Below are 17,567 nucleotides of genomic sequence, written 5' to 3'. Positions count from 1 at the left end.
AAAACATAATGTCCGAGGTTAGAATCATGACAATATATAGAAAGACGGCCTCCGGAGAGTTAAGTTGGCTCTTTTTGTAGCATTATTGTCAATGCTTCTCCAAGAGCTATCTATCCCCAATGTATACTCAATGGATTCCACAAATACACAATGGGTGTGTAATCTACCCAATGGGCTAAGCACAGCAACCGAATAGGTTTTGAATGGGGGATTGGATTCAGGAAAGGTAATTCGAGAGGGATTTGATTGCGAAATGCTCCAAGATCTACTTTAAATACATAATAATCACTTGCAAATATGATAGTATTAGTAGTAGATCCAATGTCGATGGAATCCATCTGTCGGTTCAAATGCATTTTAATGAATTGAGGGTTATGGAGTCGTGAGAAGTCTCTGATTACGCACCTCAATCGCCACATAGTCATCACAGGTAGACTCAAGAAGATTTTAACTTTGATTTCATTTGGGAGATTCGACAGTTCCGTTCTACCAGAAGCCATCGATGTCATCTCTTCTTTTCTTCTTGTTTCTGTTCCTCCATCATCTTCTTTGTCTTCGGTTTTCTCCAATGTTGGTTTGGTTGCCCTTGTGGAGGGAAAGACTGAGGCGGCAAAAAAAAAAAAAAAGAAAGAATGTAGGGATGGTATTTTTTCCTTTTTAAGTAGCTCTAAAATGTCTTGCTCTTAAATTTTTGTTTTGGGGATAGAAAGTTTTTTGCCACGTGTTCTTAATAATAATAATAATAATGCAGGGTTGCAAGTTGAGGGGATTCAAATCCGACGTATGACCAATGCGAATAAGAATCCCCTGGAGGAGGAGATCTTTGGCCATGGCAATGGACTTCCATCCCCAAGAAGGAGAGTAGTGATCAAAAGCATAGAGGAAGTCTGTATCTCTGAAATACTTCAACCTTATAAGATGAGCCCAAAGAGATTGAGATGGATTAAGCAACTCCGAAAAGAGCCAAATTCATAGAGGAAGATAGTTTGATATTAAGGCCATCTGATTTCTTGGATTGACATATAGTGCTTCAACTGACGGTAGGAACAAGAGATTTCTCTCCATTGGTTTTTCAAAAGCTTTCCCTCTGATCCTCAAGAGAGGGGGGGGGGGGGATAGAGAAAATCAGAAACAAAGATAACCTTATTCTTATATCTTTAAATCTGTAATTACAAATAAAAGCATTCACTGAAATTCAAATAGCCACCTTTCTACATGATCAGAAGTGCCAGTGGTTTCCTAACCTAACTTTGCACTTATGATTCCTTCAACTGACCCGACTAAAGTCACCAGAGTCACAATCAAGCAGACAAAACTGAAAGACTGAAAAACGATCCACCTTCTTGTCCAAGGTTGTATCTTCTTCTGAATGAAATACATCTCCACAGGGAAATAGATGGTCAAGGGCCAAAAGTTCAGGGCACCCAACACACCCAAAACTTGGTTGAAGTAGGGGAAAGCAATCGCAATTCCTGTTGTCGATAGAACATAGCAGGTTCTAAAGCACAACCTAAGAAGATTAATCCTGACAACCGGCAACAATGAGAATCTGAGGGTGTAAAAACTATTCACAAACCCATTGTTGGGAAACTTCTCTGCACACCACCTTTCAACAACTGCAAACACTGGCTGACTATATACCTATAGGAAGAAAAGCAAACAAAATATATATTCATCACTTTATCATCAGTGCTAAGTATATGAACTAATCTCAACTTTAAAAAGAATATTCAAACTAATTGAGTATTACAACTGCTGCTGCAGCTCTTTTGACTGCAAGTTACAGTATCATTTTTACGATAATAATTGTAGCTACAGTCACCCCATTTTCTGCAACTGGAGGAGAGATAATTACCTGATATCCTCCTACCAGATGAAGAATTATGCAAGCATTAGCAAAGTCAACTAGCCAATATGGCTCATAGAATCCAAAACCCGTTAAGAGGTTCCCAGGTGTCTGGTCCCCAAAGGCAGCATACCCAAAACATCCGCAACAGAGATAGAAGAAGGTTGTAATGAGAACCGCAATCATTGATGCTTTCTTAATTGTCCGGTTCTCAGCTGGAGGAGACTTCAATGTGTCCTTCAATCTCGCAGATTTTTTGATTCATTCTTAGATTAGTTATTTACAAAATTTACAAAAAAATTAAATGTCCCAATTAATTAGTTAATCTCAAATGTTTTTTGCTAATCAAAAGGAAACAAACCTACCTGTATCTCGATAAGAATTATGGAGTATGGGTATGCAAAAGCAATGTCTCCAAGTGCTTGAGTGACTTTCCATACTTTTTGAGGAGTTGTAGATGTGTGCACTCCAGAGATGCTCCCCTTAACCATTCCGTTTCCTGCAATTAGAAAGGGCAGAGAGAAACTGCAATATGAAAGCAATAGTTGAAACAATTTTAACTACGAAATATGATGATGATGATGATGATGTTAATGCATCTGGTGTGAAGATTTTCTCCTATTATTAATGACGATCCCCACCCACAACCACCACACCTCCCCCCCACCCCCCAAAAAAAAAATTAAAATAAAATAAGGAAAGCACTCACATACGCAATTTGCATTTTACCCCAACTACTGGGTGAAGTCCATATAAATTCTTATGTGGTTTTATAATTTGTTTATAGAAGATTCTGATCTGACTTTGCCCATCAATAGATGGACCCAAAATGATAGAAGAATTGAGTTCCTCTGTTTATCTGTAGATTAACCTTTTTACAAGAAAACTAAGCTCTACCATACTCCAGTCATCAAATTTTACCACACATATGCATACAGGTGACCATGGTGAACAAAGTAAGGAACTCGAAGCCAAAACAAAAAAACAAAAAAAAACCAGAACATATACCTATTACTTTGGCAAAGCCGAGGCCAAATCCAATGGAAGAGTAGGAGAAGGACATGACTGCAGCAAGAATGGAGAGCAATTCCATGTTATGGAAATCAGGTATCTGAGAACAGGCAATCTGAATTGCTCCAAACAGAAGCATATAAAAGTTATCTCCATATGCACATGGAGCCCGGTGTCCTTCTTTGTGGAAACAATCTGATCTCTGAATAGCTCTGCAGCATCACAGAAATGGAAAATAAAACAAATTAAAGATATGATTATTGAATACAGTCAGAGTGAAAAAAAAAAAAAAGATAAAGAGCTCAGGTTTGCTATGAACCATTATCAATATATATATATATATATATATAGGTTTAGTGTCTCGTGGTGAAGAGGCATAAATATAAAAAGCACAATTTTTTTTATAAGCCATTAATAAATACATTAGGATTTAGTGTCTCATGATGAAGAGGTATTCTAGTGACTTCACAAACACGTCAACTTTGTTAGATTACTAATGAAGTTAGTAAGAATCAAGTATACTAAACATGGGCTTCATAATTCATTAGAGAAAAAAACATGGGTTTCATCAAGAGAAGTACCTCATACTGGTTGAAGTGGTAATTACATAAGCAACACCAACACCATACAAGTTCACAAATTGAAGCAGGCCACATATCCAAGTTTGCTTTCTACCTGAGCTTACACACTATATAAAATCAAGAGGCTAGGAAAAGGAAAAATAAAATAACCAGAAAGACAGGAATCCTACCAAGAAGGCAAGTTGGATTTTAAAAAGAGAATAATGCAAAGAAAAAGGTTGGTTGCTTAATTAGTACCTAGGTAGGTTTTAACAGCTTCCATGTAAGAGTGGTGTCTTGCTCCAGTTACTGGATCAGGGTATCTGTAACAATCTGAGAGGAGGAAAGAAGAAACATAGGTGACCACGGCAAAACAAAACATGGAAAGTGGACCTGCGATCCATCCTAACTGTGCAACGCTCCATGCTAGAGATAGAACTCCAGAACCGATAACAGCGGTGATTATGTGAGCAACACCCGTCCTTAAGGTGCCTGTTAGAAGTTGATATTTCTCGCCCAGGAGACATTAAAATCAGGATTCAATTGCATAAAAAATTAAATGAATCAAGCAAACAGAAGTTATACCAGTTCTTATTTGAAGCCCATTGTCGTCGCAGGAATCATTAGATGGTTCAATTGAGGGTAGGACTGCCATATTTTCCCAATTCACAGCAGTCAATCAAGGTGGGGTGCCTTGTAGGTTCCGAAGCAGTAAAAATGACCCAAGATCAAAGTGATTGGCTGGGGAGAGAGACCATCATTCTAGTTAACAGAATTGAAATTTCCCCTGAGAGCTAAGATGGAGGGATCCAAACGTTCACTTCACTCATATAAAAATGACTAACCACAGCACTGAGTTTTCACTAGGTTAAGGTAGAATCCATGCCAGGCCTGCAAAAGCACAGGGATAAGATCAGCTTGACAACCCAAAACCACTATTATCAAGATTGGTTGTCATTCCCCAAGAGGGTAGATTTCTATTTTGGGTAGGCTTACGCAGTTTTCACTTGGTTGAAAGCTTTGACTGTTTCACTATAAGAACTGTATCTACTGGATGAGCCTGGTTTTGGGATTATACCAAATGTTGCATATTCTAGTTGATGACTTGAAAGTCAATAAAACTAGAATTTAAAGTGATCCCTTTTTTATTGTGGACATAGTTTGGAGTTTGGACAAGAATGGATGATACCTATGAAAAGGACAGGTTAGACTTGGGTTTTCAACTTATTGGCCATATGTGTTTGTGTTTTTACTTGATTTCTCACGGAAGCAAGATTCCAAACTGATATTCCCCCCCCCCCTCTCTTTCCCATGGGAACTTTTATAGCAGATGCTCTTTAAGCAAAACTGATCCTGTGTAAGATGTTAGTAGAAAAAGTAACTGGAAATGTTGGGTAAGAGGAAAAACAATCACTCCTGATAAATCCTAAATTTTTAACCGGGAAAAAAAGGGTTGTAGGTTCTTGGTTCATACCTCCAATGGTAGCGAATAGTTCCCTAAAGTCAAGAGTAGGGATATTGCTGCTGCTTGTTTCTTCCTCCTCCTCCAGTCTCTCTTCCCTCTTTAACTTCTCACTAACTTTACTATTTTCACTCTGTTCGTCTCCTGATAGACCAATGTGACATTACTGAATCATCTACAAAGCTTGACGATTGCCCCAGAGAAATGGGAAGAGAGAAAACTGATCTCTCTCTCTCTCTCTCTCTCTCTCTCTCTCACACACACACACACACACACATCTGGTTGATATAGAACCGCCACCACAACTAGCCGCACTGGAGCTAGCATCACCTTTTTAAAGCATAGATCCTCCCATTTTTTGTCCTTTCTTTTTTTCCAAGAAATATCTTATACCACAAATACAGCTCAATACAGAAACAACAAAACAAAAGAAGAGGAGTGGAGAAAAGGATTGGGATTTGGACTCCAACAGCAAAACCCATTTGAAATTTCAGGCAAAGAACTAATAATATCACGGTAACTCACGCACCCACTGGATTGGACTGGAATGGACACTGGAATGAGTGGGTTTTGGGAAGGAAGACTGACCACCATCCATCTTCAAGACTTCAACCATTAAAGCATCAGACAATAGAGCTTTTTGTCTCTTTTTGTTTGTTTCAGAGTCTTATTCATAGTGGGTGGGTGATCCGGGTAAGGAAAACAGGAAATACGTACGAATGACTATATATAATTCCCAAAAATTCCAGAAAAAAAGTCTCGACACTTTCCTACCATACCATGTGCACGTTTATGTCTCTTTCTTCCTTTTCTTCTTTTTATTTTTCAATTAATTAGCTAGTATTAATTTCTATACAATCATAGTGCAAATATATATAAAAAACGGACCCTACCTAAAAGATTCATAATTTTTAGTTCCTCTCCAGCCCTCCAACTCACATCCGATGGTTGGGAGGATCTTGAAGTGCGTATAGGTCTCTTTCAATTATGGGATGCGTGGCAGAAGTCATACTAAATTTTACATCATTTGATGTTATTTGCTATCAATATTTAAAAGAAAAAAAATTTAAAACATCAATAATAACAATTTTATCATGGTTTAAAGTATATCTAATACAGATACGATACCTTTAGATATGTATCTTAAATTTAGTCGATTGATACAATGATTGATACCGATACTTTAATCCTCGAGCTTTAACATAGTTTAGTATATTTTTTATACGTATCTCAAATTTAACTAACCAATATGACGACTGATAGTGATACTTTAATCTTTGTCTAAAAACCTTAAACATAAAGTCTTTAGTATACTATCAAGTCCTTTCAACATGTCATGTGATTGATAGAATTTAACTAATGTGTCATCATGTTCAGTTCTTTTCAAGTTAGTGCTTTTTTTATTAGTTACTATCACGTGTCTTTGTTAAGTTGTGCCACGTTACCTACTATGAGTTTTTTTTTTGTTAAATTATGTAAAATAATTGAAAGATATTGGATTTGACATTGTAGGATCGTATCTTCATGATATTGTAATTTTCTTTCTAATTTTCGTTGGATAGGTAATTTTCACTTAAACATAATTTGAGTTAAATTATTGAGATCATAGATAAATTGAATGAAATTGAATATAAAAAATCAAATAGGAATTGAATAAAATTGAACTTAATGAGGATATACAAAATATTCAATTTCGGTTTACACATATTGTATCTTGAATTGAACCAATATTCAATTTCGGTTTAATCCTTGATCTTTAACATAGTTTAGTATATTTTTGATACGTATCTCAAATTTAACTAACCAATATGACGACTGATAGTGATACTTTAATCTTTGTCTAAAAACCTTAAACATAAAGTCTTTAGCATACTATCAAGTCCTTTCAACATGTCATGTGATTGATAGAATTTAACTAACGTGTCATCATGTCCAGTTCTTTTCAAGTTAGTGCTTTTTTTATTAGTTACTATCACGTGTCTTTGTTAAGTTGTGCCACGTTACCTACTATGAGTTTTTTTTTTGTTAAATTATGTAAAATAATTGAAAGATATTGGATTTGACATTGTAGGATCGTATCTTCATGATATTGTAATTTTCTTTCTAATTTTCGTTGGATAGGTAATTTTCACTTAAACATAATTTGAGTTAAATTATTGAGATCATAGATAAATTGAATGAAATTGAATATAAAAAATCAAATAGGAATTGAATAAAATTGAACTTAATGAGGATATACAAAATATTCAATTTCGGTTTACACATATTGTATCTTGAATTGAACCAAATCGATTGACTCTTACAAAAGAGTGTTACCTATAAGACAAACGCTAATTATGAGACTGTAACTTTTATTACCAAAAATACTCGACCCCCTATTATATCACCACCGATTTGTATACATGAGTAACATTGTCATGGTGATAAGTTCAGTGTAACTAACTGTGTTTACGGAAAACCAAACTCAATTTATAAATATTTATTATTATTATTAAATATATATGCGAGACGTGTATGCCATGATATTCCTTACTTGAGAGAGCTCTTTCTTTTAGTTTGGAAGGTGACGAGTTGGTAGTACTTGGTAGGGAAGAGAAGTCTTTGAGCTGATCCTCAATTCATCTTCTAATAATTCTTTAACTAAAAGTATAATAGAATGCGACAATGGTTCTAAAACTAGGAACAGTCATGGGATCGGTTAAAGCTAATATCGTTTCAAAACAGTCTAAATAAGATTATATGGGACAGATCTGCCATTGTTTTTTTTTCTAGTCAGTTTTTATTAATATTTTAACCTTGGACCATATATGTGGATCAGAATAAAAGAGGTCAATATCGAGCAATGGTCAAGGTTGATATTCACCGTTTCTTTCTATTATATTTTTAGAACCATGGCTGATTTTCCATGTGCCATAGTCTATGCACATTATGGGTAATCATAAAAATTTTTAATGCTTTATTTTATTACATATAAAGCTCCATTTTCGTTAAAACTTGACATATGAACAAGAGGACCATAGGTTTCACTTATCCATTAAATTTCAACCCCCTCTCAAATTAAGAAAAAAAAGAAGAGATTTGTTTAGAACCATGGCTGCTTTTCCATGTCCCATGGTCTATGCACTCTATAGGTAATCAAAAAAATTTTTAATGCTTTATTTTATTATGCAAAAAGTTTCATTTTCGTTAAAACTTAACATATAAACAAGAGGGCCATGGGGTTCACTTATGCATTAAATTTCAACCCCCTATAAAATAAAAAATAAAAAATAAAAAAAATAAAAAAAAATAAATAAAAGAGAAGAGATTTGCTTAACATAGCTTTTAAAGTACATACATATACACCCTCAAGATGAATGTCTAGACAGATGAAAATTTTACCACTTAGGATATGGATAGTCCAATGAGGCCAATTTCCAAGGAGAGGGCGGAGGGATATTAACATTACCTCATGCTAATGGGGGATGTAATTTGAGAGACGATGGCCGTCCCATACAAGCTTATTTGTTGGCATATTCCGCACACCCATATACTCTTTCTTCCTGTACTATCCACTCACATCATTTTGGAATTATATTATTAATAACAAACAACAGTAATGATAATTATGATAAACATTAAAATTGAAATGATAACACAAACAAAAGTTTGAGAAAATTAGAGCAAAACGAATGATTCTCACCTTTACCTTAACCTTAAAATAAATGTAATCAGGTATATTCTTTATTAACAACTAAAATATCCCAAATTATTATTATTATTATTATCAAACCTGCAATGAGAAACTCACACCCAACTCTGCTTTCCATTACCCTTAAAGCCAAAAGGTGGGTATCAATAATAAATAATATAATTTATATTGGCATCTTCTATGCTAAGCCAAAAGGGTGCATGAGAGAATGCTTCAATATTCATAGATGTTGGATCTACAGGGAGGAGGAAGAGTGTTGAAGGGCATGTCTCATCGGAGGAGGTGTCCGGAACGAGCTTGCCCTCATGAAATAGAAAATGACACTTATGTTGTTTTCTTGTGTGTTCCTATTGATCCTAATGCAAGCACATAAACTGCATTCCCACACATAAAATATATATATATATATATATATGGAAAAGGGATAGGTATGCCCCGATATCATGTATGCTAGCGGATAGCACAAATAGAATCACATAATGGAGTATCATTCAGGAAAGATATGAAGGTCATTTCAGAAAAAGGAAAGAGAAAGATAGACACAATGAATGGTAGCATACTTAATAATACTTAATATCGGCGACATACTCAACTTTTTTCCTCTCTCTCTCTCTCTCTCTATATATATATATATATATATGAATGATAGGACAGGGTTTGTCAAGCTGGCCTAGCTAGCCAAAGCTTCAGCTTAGACCCGGCCTAAAAATTCCAACTACAGAACAGGGTTGGTCACTCTTTGTTTTTTTGGTGGTAGCCCCCACACAAAAGGAGAAATGAGTGAAGAGAGAGGCACGAAGCCACACTCCAGAAGAAGACATGAAGAGATTGAAGATTTTTAATCAGATGGAAATGTTGCAATGCAATTGGGAATTTGGGATAGTGAGTCAATCACCTAGATTAAACTTGACTGATGAGCCCATTTTGAGGATGAGGAGATATCTATGGTCACTCGCAGAGGAGGAAGGACGAAATCAAGGTCATCCCTGCGAACGAAGAAAAATAATCCTCTGTTTTTCTCATCCCTGTTTTTCCTTGTTTTGCTACCTGCAGAACGCGACACATGGACAACTTTAAGACCAACGCACCGGATGTAATAATCCTCACCCAATCTTGACCGTTGGTCTCCTTGTTGTCCACGTGTCGCGTTCTGCAGGTAGCAAACACAAGGAAAAACATGGATGAGAAAAATAGAGGATTTTGATCCGCGAAGGAAAGCATGGCCTGACCGCCTGAGGACCTGCAATCCATCCCATCTGTGCAATACTCCACCCCACTGAGAGTACTCTGAGTCCTGATCCTATCACCGCTGTTATTATGTGTGCTTATTAGCATTGACGTTGAAGAATCCAAATGTGTACCCTCATTATTATCAAGGAAACGGACCCTTAGCCAAGGCAATCTCATCCACTTCAATAGGAAAGATTGAGACTGATACTTAAACTCATTGACAGCTGAACTCTCTCCCTCCACCTCACCTTCCTCCAAAATAGCCTCCACATTTTGTCACCTTGCTATTAAGATGCCCCTTACCTACAACCTAGCAATGAACATCATTAACCACCTCATCATCCCTCAAACATGAGTCACGGGTATCCAGATTTCCTTCCATAATCTGAATATTTTCATCCACAACCGCCCCATAATTTATGAAGGCACTTTTAAATTGTTTCCATATTCTTCTCCACGCCATCAGACCCCACCTCATCATCTATCATAATTCCATTTGAATTTGAAATTGGAATCTCCTCAGTCAACTCTTCTAATACTGAGAATGCATTGATATGAATAATCGAATCTTTAGATTTAAGAACAAATTGAGAAACCAATCTGCCATTTTAATTGTAATCCTTCTCGTGAGCTACTGAATGATTTATCCTTAAATTTTCTAGGTGCTTGGAGATATTTCAAGCATTGAATGAATATTGTGTGAATGAAAAATGTTGCTCTCTCTGTTTTTGATCATGATGATTATGAAGTTTGTCTCTGGTTTTCTAATGTAAATCTGTAGCCCCTGTTTCAAAGTTAGATGGAAGACAGAACAGAAAGAACAGAGCATGGAGGGGCACAAGCACATCCTCATGGGTTTGGATTTGTTTATTTCTGCAAGCCTAATTTGTTTTGTTGCAGCAGCTCGGGATGGGATAATTCAAGGGATTCAATTAGTCCATGTGCTGTAATATTTTCAACCTTATAAACCGACTTGCAAGGTGAGGGGACCCAAGATCATATCAACTCACATCAATTTTCGTAGAAAACCGATGTAAGATAAGCCCCATAAACTGATATGGGATCTTAACAAATACCGAGACAGTTTTTGTTTGGATTTCATGTTGTGAACTTGTGATGTGGCTTTTTCGAATTTGGGATCGAACTTACTGGTAATTGGAGAGGCATGTCCTTGATTTCTGGTGGGGTGGGGAAAATGTTGGAATGGATTTCGCCCGGGTTTCAAAAATCAGGACAAATCGATTTCATGTATGTGCGACGCCTGATCGATTCTGGCTGATCCTGATTCCGGTTGATCCTATATTTCCATCTAATCTGGGGTTCTGGATCGATACAATTCAAACAGAACCAATCCAGATCTCGATTCCTTATTTGTTCAACCCCGGTTTGCCTTGATTTCATTTAGGTAGTGATTGCCTGTTTAGATATGAATAGGAAAGAAAAGAAAAGGTTTTTTTTTTGGCAAAAGAAAAGAGAAAAATATTTTATCTTTTTGTGAATGAAATAATGAATTGCAAATAATAATAATAATATTTAAAATAAAAACCCACTCTCTTCTCTTCTTGGAAATCAGGTGTGGATTTTAGTTCGAGAGGGTGCTGATGGAATTCCTGGAAGAGCCACTGATTGAGCATCTATGGCTTAGAAGTAGGGCCCGTTTGATAACGTTTCTGTCATTTCTATTTCAAGAAGCAACAGAAACATAAATTTCTGTTTTCTAGAAACAGAAATGGAATTGAAGGTGTTTGATAAGTCATGTTTCTAGAAGTCGATAGTAACCAGCGAAAGAGAGTCGTTTCCAGAAACGGCAAAACATGGGTCGTTTCTTGAACCATAACTAGGTAAAAATTTCAATTTATATTTCTGAAAATAAGTGAAACGAAACAGTTTTATCAAATGTTTTTTGTTCCATTTCTGCCGTTTCTGAACGCGTTTCTTGAAACATTTTCAAACGGACCCATAATCTATAGAAAATTTCATGATCTTAAAAAGGACTCTTGACAATCACTTCTCTAATCATAGATAGTGTTTATAACTTATAGGAGTTATGCTGCAATTGGGCTTTCCCTAAGTGATCGATCCTCATAGGTTGGACATGATCCCATTTATAAATGATCGGCCAGATGTCAGTTTTCAATCGGACTAAATAGGCTAGTGAGACGTTTATTTCTAAAGGGCATTAATCGTGTCGGGCTAAGTAAACGAACTCTAAATGAGTTTTATACATGTCAGATTGAGTCAAACTATTAATCAGACGGTCCAAGTTAGGTGCGCATTGGATACCACACTTGCTTTGAGAATGATTGAATGTTGATTGGGCTGAACTTGAGCCCAACACCTTTAATAAATGGGCCAGGCTGGTTTCAAGTTTTCCCTGTTGGCATCCCTACTAGCAGCATACAACTAAAGCCCTACTATCAGAAAAATGAGAGATTTCGCTAGCCATGACACCAGAGTGCAATTTCCCACCAATGCGAAGGTGGGTAATCAAATCATGTGGTATGATGTTCTAATGAGGAAATAGATTTTAAGGTAATTAGTGGGATGTGAAAGGGTGTGTGCTAGAATCTACACTTTGCGTCGGGATAATTTTTTTCCCATTAAAAAATGTTGGGAGCTAACTAAGAGCATTTTTTTTTTTCCTGCCAACTAGTATATCACTCCCATTTTGGAATTTGATTCGTGGAGTGCCCATGAAGCAATTTGTATTCCTTCCTTGGCTAGCTCCTTGCCTCCACCATTCAAAATCCAAGCAACATTGGAGAGAGAGAGAGAAGCAGGAAGGACTAGTTAATGAGGAAACGATCATTCACGATCATCTTAAAGTGAAGAAGAAAAGATGGCCGAGGTTGATGTAGTATATATCCTTCAAAAGCTGGTTAACTTGCTCCATGAAGAAGAACATCTCTTCCGTGGGTTACAAGATCATGTGAAAATCATCCTCAAACAAATGCAAAGGCTGATGATGTTCTTGAACGACGTCGTCCAGTCCAACAAGGCAGATATCAGGGTCAGGTTATGGTTGCAGGACGTGAGAGACGTTGCTCGCTGCATTGAGGACCTCCTTGAGGCCTTCATCTTCCAAGTATCACCACTAGCGACCAAACCAGTCCCCACTTCAACAACAAGAAGAACAGATTTCATGGGGGACTTGATTGCTAAGCTACGTATTGCCATGGCTGATTGTCGTGGGCTTCGCATGGAGATCCAACAAATCAAGATTAAAATTGACAACATCGACCACCACAAGCGGCGATACTATGGCATTCACGATATTGACTTGGGATCCATGACATGGACGAGGAGGACCTCCAGCTTGAGGGAGCGGAGCTCCACGTTGTCTGCTTCTCCTTTGTCTGTGGTCGGCTTTGACTCTGATGCAAGGACTCTGCTGGCCTTTTTGAACGACCCAGACCCACGCCTCCAAGTGATTTCCATCGTCGGCATGGCCGGCTCAGGTAAGACTACTCTTGCCAAGAAAGTGTACAATTCCACCAAAAGGAATCGTCTCGTCATTGATTTTGATAATTCTGCAAATTACAACATTCACTTCGAATGGCACCTCTGGATAAATGCATGCCAAGGATGTGAACCATTCCAAATTTTGGAGGACATAGCAACCCAAATGCTGGGGAAGAAAAAGCCAGAGAAGAGGACGAGTGTGGAAGATCTGACCGAGGACATCTCAGAGTGGCTGAGTAACAAAAGGTATCTAATGGTCATTGATGATGTATGGGACATTGCAGTGTGGGTGACCTTGAGAGCAGCCTTACCCGCAGAGAGCGTCAATGGTAGTAGGATAATAGTGACTACCCGTGATAGAGAAGTGGCCTCATTTCTGAAGAATTGTAGTAGTTCCCACACCAATCGTCACCACAAGTTACAACTCTTGGATGAGAACAAGAGCTGGGAGCTGTTCCGTAACAACGCCTTCCCAAGAGGCCATGATCATGATTGCCCCACTGAGCTGAAGAATTTGGGCAAACAGATCCTTAAGAGCTGTGGTGGCCTCCCTCTTGCTATTGAGGAAATTGGAAATTTCTTATGTAGAAGAAAGAAGACACAGAGCGTGTGGTCTGCTACTGTTGAGACTCTCCATTCACGGCCCTTCTCTCTTCTCAAGCAAAGCTCTCAACAGCTAGCATTGAGCTACCACAACTTGCCTTGCAACTTGAAATGGTGCTTCCTCTATTGCACTGTCTTCCCTCCAGAATCCGAAATTCACTCGGGGCAACTGATCCGAATGTGGTTTGCAGAAGGTTTCCTACATCCAAGATTGGGAACCTTGACGCCAGAGGAAATTGGGCAGGACTACCTGGACAGATTGATCAACAAGAATTTGATTCAAGCCACCAGAAAGGGACCCAATGGGAGGATCACAAGATGCTGTCTTCATCCACTGATGCGAAACATGGCCATATCAGAAGCCCGTCAGCTAGATTTCGTCTCCCTATACACAGAAAACGATTTCGAATTCCCTATCAAATGCAGGAGACTAGCCATTCATTCTAATAGTACCGGTAAGTACATTCCACTGGTGGTACACAGTGCCACACATATCAGGACTTTGGTGTGCTTGAACCAGGATCAAACAGGTTATCTGCTTCCAATTAAACAGCTTGAATTTGTTTGTGGAGGTCTCAAGTTGCTTCGGGTATTGGATCTTGAGTCTGTACAGATGTCTGAGCTACTTGATGTCATAGGTACTCTGGTTCATCTGAGGTACTTGGGATTGAAAAGGGCAGGACTGAGAAAGCTTCCTTCTACCATATGTAGGCTTCACAACCTGCAAACCATGGATCTGAGGTATAATTCTCTGGGAAGGCTCCCAATAGAGATGGGCAACCTCCAAAACTTATGGAGTCTAGACGTAAGGCATAACCTAATCACCATCATACCCAATAGCATATGTACTATTACGGGACTCAGACATCTGAGCATGGACGATGATGTGCAGTGTGGGCACCTGCAATTCCATACTATAAGAAACCTTGAAAGCCTATCAGTTGCAAGGGTCGGCAATTGGATCGAGAATGGATTCATCAACTTAACCAATCTGAAAAGACTGGGAATTTATGGGGGATTTTATGTAGATTTTGAAGAACAATTATGGGATACGATTCTCAACTTGGGCAGCCTTTATTCCTTGAAATTGGAAGGTTTTGGATCAATTACATTGCCAAAAAATTCACATCAGCATCTTTGTAAGCTTCACTTGTCTGGGCGGCTCCGGAAGCTTCCTAATCTACATGGGTTTCTCACTGCTACGAATATCACTCAACTATTGTTGTCATGGTCAAAGCTGAAGCAGGATCCCATGGCGACTCTTGAGAAGATGCCAAAGTTGAAGATTCTGAAATTGAAAATGCTGGCCTATGTGGGGAAGAGAATGGTTTGTTCTGCAAGTGGGTTTCTGCGGCTTAGACATCTCGAGCTTAAACATTTGATGAGACTCCGAGATTGGAAGATTGAGAAAGGATCGATGCCAAGGCTTGAGAGGTTGAGCATCGGTTGGTGCCTAAAACTGAAGATGATTCCAGAAGGATTGCAGTACATGAACAGCCTTAGGGAATTGGAGGTGTTTTGGATGCTCCCGAGATTTCGAGAAAGGTTAGTAAGGGACGACGGAGAGGATTGGTTTAAGATTCGACATGTGAACTCTGTGGTTGTAGAAGGAACTCCAAACAATCCTTCCCAAATTTGATATTTCTCAGCCTTCATTGTTTATTTTCTCTCTTCTAAATTGTAAAAATAAATCCATTCTTGTTTCTTGACTAGTGATTAGTAAGGAAAATTACTTATCAGGAAAAATACATAAAAAAGTTGTGATTGCCGATTTAAATTAGAAGCGACTAAGCCTAATCCTGATTCCTGTTGTTCCGGGGGCATGCGATCCATACAGCGTTTCTAGGATTCAGGCAGAATTTGGCCAATTCAGAAAGATTTGAAATGGAATTGGCTAGAGTAAATGATAAGTCAGAAGCCTAATTTTCAAGGAAGAAGGCACATTTCAGAACTTAAGAGCTGATCTCAATACCATCAAGTCAATGGATTGCATGATCAACAAACTTCATTGATCATTTCATGTTTAGAGGAGTCATCTCTCTCATAAATACATAATAGGATTGCCTGAATGAAACCTCTGTAGGTAGGTGTATTTAGAACAAGTAATTATATTTGGATTGGCTCCTTGTCCTTAAAAATAATTTGAAAGAGTTATCATTATCACACATTCTTTGAATACACATGTGAAATGATAGAATTTTATCTTCACCAAACAAAAAACAAAAAAAAAAAATTGTTATACTAAAAGGGCAAAAACAAGAGGCTACAAATTATTTAGCACATTAAGGTTATGTTTGGTTGTAAGGGGAATTAAAGGGAAGGGAAGTGAAATTTTCATACTTAAAAAAGAAATATATGTAAAAATTACCCATGTAACTTCAACATTAATTTCTAATTATTTCATATTTGTTTATAAAATTTCACTTTACTTTGCATCCAAAACCCTTTGCTATCATATGTAAAACAAAAATTACATGTAAAATATATCATTATTAAATATGGTAAAAAAAATTAAGTAGTTTATACAATCACATGGGGTAATGATTATAAATATTTTTTTTTTTAAAGTATGAAAATTTCACTTCCCTTCCCTTTAAATTCTCATTGCAACCAAACAGAGCCTAAGCAGGGTGTCTAAGAAAAGCTCATTCATAACACCATAGACTCCGGTCTCAAAGAATTTATTACTCCATAATGTACTTCCCTAATTGGAAATCATTGACAATAAAATGTCATTTTCTTCAACAGAAGATCAGGGCCAGCTAACCTGAATATGCTAACAAGAATGCATCCTGTTGTAAAAAAGGGATCAGAATCTAGGGAAAGATCAATTGAAAGGGTAAAATCCCGAAAGGCAGCAAAAAACAATGATCCTCGAAATATGAATTCTTCATAAAAGTAGAGAAAAAAACCCAACATTTCCAGTGTATGAACAGGACAACTAAACAAAGACAAATTTTGATTTGAAGATTACATTGAATTTTAACACCATTTTATCAATAAGCGTATGGACAAGAACTCAACAGCTGCTTGTTAAAAGGAATATGACTAACCATCAAGAAAATGGTCAAAATCAATGGCTGAATAAATATACAATAGAAATGAACCAGAAGCTTTGAGAAAATCCTTGTGAATCCATGGCTCTACCTTTCACTAACACTGGGAGGCTTATCCACTGCAAAACCATTCATCTTCAGTTTCTAATAAAATTTTTGAACGGAAAGACACAGCCCAGTCTTTCAAGCAGATACATAAGAAACAGAAAATGTGGAAAACCCAATCTTTGATGCAGATACACAAGGAATCATGAAAGAGTATCACACTGTTAACAAGAATACAAAACATGGAAAAATCCTCATTCCATTTTACACGGGTTACAACTGCAAATATTCATATTAGCAACCAAAATTTCCAAAAGTACTACACAACAACATATAGTTATCATCAAATTTCAGATAATTCTATCATGCTGAAAAAAAGTCTTCTACACATAACCTTGTGATTAAACAGAGTGATACAAAGACGAGAAGAATGGAAACTTGAAAGTATATAAGTGCATTCGTGTTTTTTAATGAGTGAATGATCACACACCACATGAGCCATTTCAACCAATCATAAAAACAGACTGCACTTCTCCCACACGAAAAACTTAAACTGGTAGTGACACCTACTGACAGCACTAGTTCCCCAATCCCCCCCCCC

The 17,567-nt window shown here is 37.4% G+C and overlaps 3 protein-coding genes across 8 annotated transcripts in view; 1 reads left to right on the top strand and 2 right to left on the bottom strand.

Moving 5' to 3' along the window:
- Positions 1 to 1,128: 1,128 nt before the first annotated feature.
- On the bottom strand, positions 1,129 to 5,520 carry LOC122094137 (probable amino acid permease 7). Of its 2 annotated transcripts, XM_042664830.1 has the most exons (8): positions 4,892 to 5,519; positions 4,003 to 4,308; positions 3,676 to 3,909; positions 3,439 to 3,532; positions 2,855 to 3,069; positions 2,212 to 2,345; positions 1,856 to 2,083; positions 1,129 to 1,641 (listed from the first exon to the last, which is right to left on the bottom strand). In XM_042664830.1, exons 2-8 carry the CDS (start codon positions 4,070 to 4,072, stop codon positions 1,240 to 1,242), a joined length of 1,377 nt encoding a protein of 458 aa, XP_042520764.1. In that variant the 5' UTR covers positions 4,073 to 4,308; positions 4,892 to 5,519; the 3' UTR covers positions 1,129 to 1,239. The 2 variants fall into 2 exon arrangements, with proteins under 2 accessions (XP_042520764.1, XP_042520765.1); XM_042664831.1 differs by lacking the exon at positions 1,856 to 2,083 and having other exon boundaries at positions 4,892 to 5,520.
- Positions 5,521 to 12,639: 7,119 nt separating this feature from the next.
- Positions 12,640 to 15,504, top strand: LOC122093116 (putative disease resistance protein At1g50180). Its single transcript, XM_042663363.1, has one exon. The coding sequence runs from the start codon at positions 12,640 to 12,642 to the stop codon at positions 15,502 to 15,504; it is 2,865 nt and encodes a 954-aa protein (XP_042519297.1).
- A 1,232-nt stretch (positions 15,505 to 16,736) lies between these two features.
- Positions 16,737 to 17,567, bottom strand: part of LOC122094209 (vacuolar cation/proton exchanger 3) — an 11,307-nt gene continuing 10,476 nt past the window's right edge. For all 5 annotated transcript variants that reach the window (XM_042664940.1, XM_042664937.1, XM_042664939.1 and 2 more), the window contains one exon: positions 16,737 to 17,040. In XM_042664940.1, coding sequence (XP_042520874.1) covers positions 17,009 to 17,040 — 32 coding nt within the window. In that variant the 3' untranslated portion in view covers positions 16,737 to 17,008. The remainder of the gene's footprint in view (positions 17,041 to 17,567) is intronic.

Source organism: Macadamia integrifolia, chromosome 11 (assembly GCF_013358625.1).
Source record: "Macadamia integrifolia cultivar HAES 741 chromosome 11, SCU_Mint_v3, whole genome shotgun sequence".
NCBI classification, from domain to species: domain Eukaryota; kingdom Viridiplantae; phylum Streptophyta; class Magnoliopsida; order Proteales; family Proteaceae; genus Macadamia; species Macadamia integrifolia.
This window is presented reverse-complemented; position numbering and strand designations above follow the sequence as displayed.